The following is a 9,237-nucleotide window of genomic DNA, read 5'->3' on the forward strand; positions in this document are numbered from 1 at the left end:
TGTGGGGCTGGATTGCGTTAAAAGCAGAAGAGAAATATAATAATAAACATGCATGTGTATCTGAGCCTTCGAGGTGTTTACAGTTAGTTAAGATGTGTGAGAATAGCATCAACAACCCCATTTTGTGTTCTTCTATGCAAACTGCAGAGGATCTAGTTAACCCTCCACGACCCTAACTAACTCTTGATAAGCTTTCAAATCCCTTCATAACCAGTGATGTCAGGGCCACAGGTCTAAAATCACAAATGCCCTAAGGTGACTTGTTCTTAGCCACTGTGTTGGCTGTTTCCACAGCCTGTAGGAACATTTTGCTCTAAGGAACACTTTAATATGAGATGGAAATTAAAACAGAATTCTGCACAGTTTTTTCAAATGGTGACCAGAGATATTATGATGGTCGGGGCTCTTACTAGTCTTGGTTTGATGGAGTATGCGCCAAACACCCTGCACATCGACTTCAATTTGTGGCGTGGTGGAGGTGTTCAATCACATCTGGTCAACCTGTTCTTTTGAATTATTAGTATCAAATCTCAGATAGAAAAGTATTAAAATGACCAGCTAGCTCCTTGTCTGATTTCAAACAAATTACTGAAATTGTATAATCATATTACCTTTCTCCTGCATACCTGTCATGACTGACATACTATTCCAGATACTTTCTAAAGCATTACCTTCAAACTTTATTATTTCTACAACTCATAAAAACACACGTATGTCCCCATGAGGTGATAGATACAGTTAGTGTGAGTGTGTGTGTGCGTGTGCGTGCAAGAAAGTTCTTCAGATCTTTAAACCAGAACAGGTCAATGTGAAAACACTGCACACATCTTTGTCACATCATCTGTGTACCTTTTTATAAAGACAATTCATAGAGGACCACTGAACTGAGGACATTTGTATATTTATTTCTAATTGAGTTTGTGTGTTGCCTAATTTAAAACCCTTTATCTGTGTGTGAGACTTTTTTTCTGCCATTTAACTCTTGTTTCTGTGGAGGTTGCACTCATTGTAGTTTGTTTTGGACACAAGGTTCAAGTCAATTGAAAGTCATGCGACACAATGTGTCTCATTTTTTTTATGTAGCTTACAGGTTCAAGTTTTTAACATTAAAATGCATATTGCAACAACTAACATACGTACACAATAATACAACAAGTAAAATACAGGACAGTGCACCGAAAATATATATATATTTTTTTGCAGTAACCATGTCAATAAATGCATTTGATAATGTACAGTATACTAAAACCATTACCCAAACCTTTCCTATTCAATGTAAACAGAAGACATTTTGGCACATCATAGATTTGTTTCAACAAATGGAAGCAGCATGCTAAGCCAAAACAGGGAACGCAATGCAGAACCCCCCTGTGGGTATACAAAAGCAGGCCCAAAGAAAGACATTGAAAACCATTTTAACGTTTGAGTCATGTTAGGACTGTGAACTAAAAAAGGTGGAGGCTGGGGTAGTGGATGCAAAGCTTTGCCAGCAGCGGCAGTGAGAGAGGTAGCATTGGTGTAGCATGGATCAGTAAGAAGGGAGTCATATTTAAATGGACCCCTTTTTGAGAATGGGCTGTGAATAGTGTGTGACTGAAATAATAAATCAATCAGAAAGACTTCAGTGTCCTACATGAACTAATTCTCACCGCCAACCCTGGGTAAACTTGATCACTCTACTTACATCTAGGATTATGCTAGAGCTTGGTTCTACTCGTGCATTGAAAACTGGCATGTCCTCAACTTTGGCGATGGCCTGCCCGCTCTTCTACACTAGTCAGTCTTTGCAGCTTCAAACAGCGTTCACACTCAGTTGACAGTTCATTTGTTTGACACTCAAAATGTGGGAAAGGTCACGAAAAGTCAGAAAACACAATCCTCTCCAGCAGTCTCTCACTGAGCTGTTCCACCACAACGTGTCCCTCGAGTCTGCTTCACTTGTTGCCCGGCGGCCAATAGAAACCAACAGGTGGATTATGACGTGACAATAATGCAATGAATGAATTAATGGGATGTTGGCTTTATAGAGTAAATATAAACACATGTCTACCAGTCAGTAACACATGCAAATAATACTTTCAGAAGTGGCATCTGCCAAGGTAAGCCCAGGAGATTTACATACACACACTCTTAGAAGGGTTGTGTTAAAAAATGACACAAAAAATGTGTTGTTACACATTTTACACATTTTGTGCAAATATCAACATAAAATGTGTAAAAAAGCGTAAAAATATCTTAACACAGTGCATGTGTTGGACAATTTAACACAATTGATGTGTTATTTTCAGTCCAACAACAGCCTCACCAAAAACAAGTATCTCAGTAACTGTGTTGGTCCTGTTTTTAAATTAAATTGTAGGCCTGTTTTTATGTTACTCAATTAAATTGTAGGCCTATATCAACTATAAAAGCCAAATGACATGTCCAGTTATTGGTCTTTTTCTTACCCTCATCATAATCTTCATCAAATCACCAATAATATTTCAAGATTTATTGGGCCAACATGCGTATAGTTTACAAAATTTGAAAAGAGGTGTATCCTAATGTAATTAAACTGATATTTCTCAATTGTGAGTATGGTATTAGTATAGAAACTAGGCCTATATAAATGATGGGCATTGATAACCCCTAACCACACAAAACATAGTTATAATTTAGACATAAACTAGCAAATAAAATCCTAAAAGTAGAAAATGAAATAAATGAAAATACACAACAATTAAAATGCAGATAATGACAAAGCCACAACATGAATCTAATCCTGCCCAGCAACGTGACGTATTAGTGCAGCCGGAACAGAAAAAAAAAAAACTTTCTTCGCGCCACAGAGACAAAGACAAAGGAGACAACGATGGAGGCTGCATCGCCTGGTATGTCGTCAGACACTTCGGTAGGTATCCATTACTAGTTGATCTTAATGTAATTTTTCATGTAATGAAAAATATGTCAACGTTATGAAATATGGAATATATGAGGATTTTGGAGTAAGGACCATACAGTTGGTTAGGCAGAAGGTAATGCTAAATTTAGCTAGCTAACGTTAGCTAGAGAGCCAATGCTAATGCGACCATTCTTGTTAAGTTAGAATTGTTTTTCTTGGTAACGTAACTGTTAGCTAGCTATTTTATTGACATATCAAGTCAATCTGATCATATTTAATTGAGTTTTTATTCAAAGTGTTGTTAATGTTAGTTGTTGGCTGGATTCTCCATTCCACGCAAATCTCATATTCAAGTAAGTTAACATTTAGCTACGCAGGGTTCAATTCCAAATTAGCTTTCTAGCGGGAGGGGCGGGAAAACTGCCATCTTTAGCGTTTCGGGCTTTCCTGATGGAGTTGTATGTATTTTTAAAGTCGATGGTCTCCTCTATAAAACACATCTGGTGTAATTTATTATGTAGGTTAGCTAGTTTCTGACATTTAACTGGCTGGCTGTTCCAAATGTCTCGAGCTAGCTAGCTAATTATTAACGTTACCTTGGCTAAATACAGTAACTTAAAGTAATGTTAACTAATATTCCTGCAGGCTTTAAAAAGCCACACCCGACTGGGGTGTGGCTGTTTAACGTTAACAGTTTAAACAGTTTAAAGTGTCACTGTTTAGTTTTTGCTGAAATCACACGGGTCCAGAGCATGACGCTGCCAGGGACTTCTCACCCAAGCTATAACGCTAACAAGTGTTAAGGTAAAATTCGGCATGTATAACGTTATAATACACCAACTAGGCTAACTAAATACTATTTTAAAGTAAATCCACGATAACCTTTTACGTTTTGTTCAGCATTAACTGTAACATAAAGTAACGTCTACGAAGTTACACCAAACGTCCATTGTGGTTTTAAAGTTTATTTTTGCTGTATTTATTATCAAAATTACACCACGTAAAATTCGTTTGCGAGTGGCGCAAGTTACCAGCTCTATTTATAAAGTCGGCATGAAACGTGGTAACGTTAATATAATAACGTTAGGTTAGAAGTTAGCGGTTCAAAAGCGACTCATAACACAGCCATTAATGTGAACGTTAGCTAACGTCTGATAACATCAAGTTGCTGCAGTTGCTCTGCCGTTATTGGAAACCCCGTAACAAGTGGTGCACCTAACAGTTGAGTTGTTACTTTATTTCGTATCTATGAGCCATATGCCCGTTGTATGCTTGTAGCTCAGCTGTGTGTTATTTTAACCAGTAACGTTATGTTGAACGCGCTGGAAACAGTGTGTGTGTGTGTGTGTGTGTGGTTTGTGTGTGTGTGTGTGTGTGTGTGTGTGTTTTGTGTTTGTGCTCCGTTAGCCCCAAATATCTCATAAAGCTGGGAATATTGCACAGCTAGTCAATGGAGTGCCCATGCCTTGTGTTACTGCCACAAAAACAGGAAGAATTTCTGAGTATGATGTCGCCTCTCTGCCTTCTCTTATCAGACTTATTAAGCTACCAGCAGTTCTGTGTGAGGTAAAAACTAAGCTTAAGCTACAGTTAGCAGTGTTCTGATATTTATATATTGCGGCAGCTGATATGAAATATACATTGGATATAGATGTGAATGTCTGTGTTGACTGTGCAAATTACCTTGCTTATTTAGCTATGTATTACTTTTTTCAGCTCACATATGACAACCTGGAATCTATCAAAGTCCTTGTTACCAGTTTTAAAGATGAGAAAGAGACTTGTAAAAAAATTCTCTATGTTAACAGTGCCATGGATCTCGTAGATCAAAGCCTCGCCCAGCAAACGGGCTGTGTGCTTGATAGATTATTAAAGTATAACACTGATTTCATGGAATATATTGATGTTGACACCAATGTAGACGTAAAGGACTTTGATAGATTCCATGTCTTCATGTCAGCAAGAGGACCCCAGATGGAAACCTGTCTTAGGGAGACTAATCAAAATCAGGTACACTTTGCAATACTACAGTTGCCAAAGGCATCTTTTAAATGCATCACATTGTAGAGGTAATGAATTAAGCATAAATAGATATTCTTTTAGAAATGTACAACTACATTGAGATGAGCATATATTGGGCAGCTGGGTAAGGTGTCGATGAATGACCAGTATGTACTAAAGATAAGAATTAGGCTTCTTGATTAAATGCTTGCCTCTAAGTTCTGTTGAATTTGTTTGTCAAGACCTTGAATATGACTGCAATAAAATGCATCTCTTGTTGCCTCTACTCAGCCTACCACTAACATGGAAGAACACAGTCAGCCCCTCCAGTCACTACTTCAGAAGAAAGCTCCACAGATTCCTACAGAGTATGAGACTACAGGTATCCTGTCAGTGCCATTGAGGAAGCTCCTTGTGAAGACGTGCATAGGAGATTTGGTTGAGAGGTGTGGTTTGTAAGTATCTATTTTTTCTTTAACTGTATTTTAATTTTGTAATTAAGTTTCTTGCTGTTTTCTTCTTATATCTGGTCATTTTGTTTGATGTGTTTTATTGTCTTTGCTCTTGTAAAGGCACTTTGTAACATTGTTTTGAAACGTGGTCTAAAAATTTGATTATTATTGCACCATACCACACTTTGGCATGAATATCTAACTTTAAAAAATTTTTCACTGAAACAAAAACAACCATATACCTGTATCACTGAATGAGGAAGTGGCAATGTTTTTGTCCTATTTTACAGTTACCCTCTTAGTGCAGAGAAGTTGGCTGTAGCGAAAAGCATCATCACCACCTTCCAATCCCTGAGTGTCAGGGTAGAAGGACAAGGGGAAGGATTTGTAAGGTACTGGTTTTAAGTACTAGTATTTTTATAATGTACGTTCCGCACTCCTCTTCATCTAATTTAGAATAATAATACTCTGCTGCCAAGCTTCTAACAAACCAAATGCTGCACTCACATTCCTTTTTGATTTTTGACATCATTATACTGGTTCCCAGTTTGTTTTAGAATTGACTTTTTAAATAATATTAATTTCACCATAAGGCTCTAGAATACATTGTTGAACTTACTGTGCTTCAAGAGGTCATCAGAGCAGTGCAGTATCCTTTGTGAGTGTTTAGTAGGTGAAGATAATCGCATATCTATATTTTATGGTAACTTTAATCTCATGATTATTTTTAAGGGTTGATCTTACTGCTCTACAACATATAGGTTCCATAGCCTATAACCACAGCCTTTGTTCTGTTTAAAATAAAATTGCCTGCAAATGTCTAATCTGTTTGCTTGCGACCCACATTCCACTATGGAGAACTGAAAAATTGTTGTTCACTGATATCTCCTTTCATTCTCAGGAGCATTACTATGATCCAGTCTCTCACTGTGGATTCCTAGAGACTAAACTACGCAACCTTAGACGCAATCTTGAGCAAGGGCAGAGGCGTTACAGGAAGCGAAAAGTGACCAATGACTGCACTGGACCCGAGAAGCCTGATACAACAGAGGATGGGCATGCCAGCAGCACAAATGAGTGGGCCACCTTGATTAAACGGTTGCGGCCCTCAGCTGAGAACCTTTCAGCGATCAAGTCAGGCATGGAGAAAACATACACATGTCGCAGATCCTGGATTACTAAGGACTCCCCCACTGTTGCCGAAATATTCAACGAGTACCCACGGTTTTTGGACATGCCAAGTCTGGTAGGTTGCTTCCTTCCTTGGTGACTGGCTTATTTAGTCCCACTCCTCTCAAATGGGATGAACTCACAAAATGATTGCATGGTTTCTGTGCAGCAAATATAAAACAAAAAGAAACTATTAAATTCCACAGTACCTGCAAAGGGTGACATTCACACCTAACTGTGCTTCACAAAACATCAGCTCTGGGATGGGAGGTGCGCGCAGCTCTACAATTAAACTTCAACCCATTTAAATAGTAAAAAATAAATTCAAAATCAATATATGGCAGTCAGCGTTGATATTGTGGTGGGCCGCCACAAATAAATCAATGTATGGCTATCAATGCACTGCAACACTGTATTTTAACTAGCATGCCTTATGTTAAGGCCGGTTACACAATGGATGCGCCGCGACGACGTGTCAGCTGCGGCGTGGTCCGTTTATATTTCGGTCTCCCATGTTAACACGATGCGCTCGAGCCGCCCAAAACGCTGCGCCTTCTTCGAAAAAGGACAGACGCCTATTTTTCACGCGACACGCCGCGTGTTGGAAGCATTTCCGGCAGGAAAAGATGTTTATGTCTTTTAGACACAAATACATATTAATAAATGACATGTTGATGTTTGAAAGTCTCGAGGTTTTGAAATAAATGCAGATATGTAAATGTAATTTAAAAACTATTTTCTAATATGTCACCTGTCAATACAGAATCAAATATTCTGGAGACTATTTTGCCGCAATACTGCCGACGTTGTCTTTGCTGTAATCAAATCAAATCAGAATATATTTATGTTTCATTTTATCAATGGGAAACATCCATGTGTACAGACGGAGGCAGCAGCAGCAGCGCGCCTCAGACACCTTTCTGGTGTGCAAAGAGATAGGTGTGCAGCACCACATGAATTCAAACGCACCTAATGACAGATGTTTTCAGCTTGCTACGCTGCCAGCAAGTGGCCAAAATATAAAATAAATACAGCTTTACTTTTCAGTTACCTGATTTAATGCTGTGAGTTTGTTAATATTTGGTAGGTTGATTGTAATGTGTTTTTATTCTCCTCTGTGTAAGCTGGACTCAGAGTTTGGCAAACTTACAGGCGGAAAGACGGACCTCTTTTTACGAAGATGGGAGGCCAACATCATTCCCAAACTCAAATCAGTGGCTGCCTTGGAACCAAGAGTGTCCTCTCTGTTGAAGGGTATTGAAGAGAAAACTGAAGGTATTTTTCTGTAAACACAAACTCCTAGAAGCCTTGAGTGTGATGCCAGAAAGTTAAAAAAAAACATCAAATTAAGTTGTCTTGTTATTCTGTTCTTACTTGGCTAATTAACAAGTGAATGTTAAAAATATGTCACGAGCATTATTTCAAAAGGGGTTATATATTTTAAATTTTGTTCTTCTAATAAATATTTTTGGCTGCCTATATTATTAAATTGTTAGACACCCCTCCTATGGTAAATGGGTAATTTTATTATGTTCATTCATGTTGGCGTGGAGTGATCAATATGGAAAGTGAATTAAAGTCATATGTGCATTTTTCACATAGAAGCCAAATGACATTCTCTCTACCAGTCTCTACCAGAGAGGGCACTAAAGAATTCTTAACGTGACATTAAAAGTAGAGACGACAAGTCATTTCAGTGGCACACTCCATTAATTGCATTTCTGTATTTTAATTTGTTTTTCATTGACAGATGACACGTGCTACACTTTCCTAGTGTTGCTAACACACCTGCTGCCCCCGGTTGGTGCCAGTCGTTGCAGTCTGAGATCTGCAATAACCCACCTGGTTGATTTTACACCAGTATGTATTTAGTAAAGTTCAGATTGCATTTACTCAAAGATAGCCTTTGTCGCAACGTTGCTGATCAATTAACTAACATATCTTTTTCTTTACTTTCTTTAAGCCTGGAACAAGTATTGCATCACTTTGCAATGATCCTGCAGCACCATCCACAACTCACCAACCACAGCTGATATGCATCGGTGATCTGAAGTGGTACAACCGAGCGTATGTCATTGTTGCTAAGAATGACAAAGTAACCATTCCTCTGGATGATGGCCTGACGTGTTCTGTGGATAAGCTTTTCAAACTGTACTGGGTGTGTAACTTGTCATACCCAGCACCACTCAGCTCTGTCTTCACCTTCTTTGAGTATGTCTACGACCTGCCATTCTCTACACAAAGGAAAACCAAAGTACTGGAGCTGATTTCACAGCTTAAAGCATGCAAGTAAAGCAAAATGTTCACCTGTCCAAAATGTGGAGAATCTGTGTTCACAGAGGTAAGAAACCTCATTTGGCATCTTCGTGAGATACATTGCTTATCAGATGGACAAAACATGACGATTATATGCAGCCAAGCCGGCTGCCCAAGGACATATCATAATTTACACTCATTTTCAAAACATCTCCATAGAGCTCATTCTACACAATCAACAAACGGTGTCTCAGTTCAACACATTTACCAGGGAGGAGCGTTGAACAATTTAGTTGAAACTGATGATCCTATTTCTGATATTTTGGAGATGTCCACTGATGCTGTAGCATCAGAGTCAAGGAAACGGTCTGATCTTGGTGACTGTGCAGCCTCTTTTGTGGCCCAGATGTATGCGTCGTCAAATGTGACTTTAACAGATGTGACAAGGAGTGTTAACTGTACAAAGGAGTTGCTTGA

At 38.6% G+C, this 9,237-nt stretch overlaps 1 protein-coding gene across 1 annotated transcript; it reads left to right on the forward strand.

The window, feature by feature from the left end:
• The first annotated feature begins 2,150 nt into the window (after window positions 1-2,150).
• Window positions 2,151-8,797, forward strand: LOC120571783. The gene is made up of 8 exons (XM_039820871.1): window positions 2,151-2,890; window positions 4,598-4,891; window positions 5,174-5,337; window positions 5,625-5,721; window positions 6,236-6,580; window positions 7,629-7,779; window positions 8,255-8,364; window positions 8,468-8,797. Exons 1-8 carry the CDS (start codon window positions 2,852-2,854, stop codon window positions 8,795-8,797), a joined length of 1,530 nt encoding a protein of 509 aa, XP_039676805.1. The 5' UTR covers window positions 2,151-2,851.
• Window positions 8,798-9,237: the final 440 nt, after the last annotated feature.

Source organism: Perca fluviatilis, chromosome 13, assembly GCF_010015445.1.
Source record: "Perca fluviatilis chromosome 13, GENO_Pfluv_1.0, whole genome shotgun sequence".
In the NCBI taxonomy this organism is placed as follows: domain Eukaryota; kingdom Metazoa; phylum Chordata; class Actinopteri; order Perciformes; family Percidae; genus Perca; species Perca fluviatilis.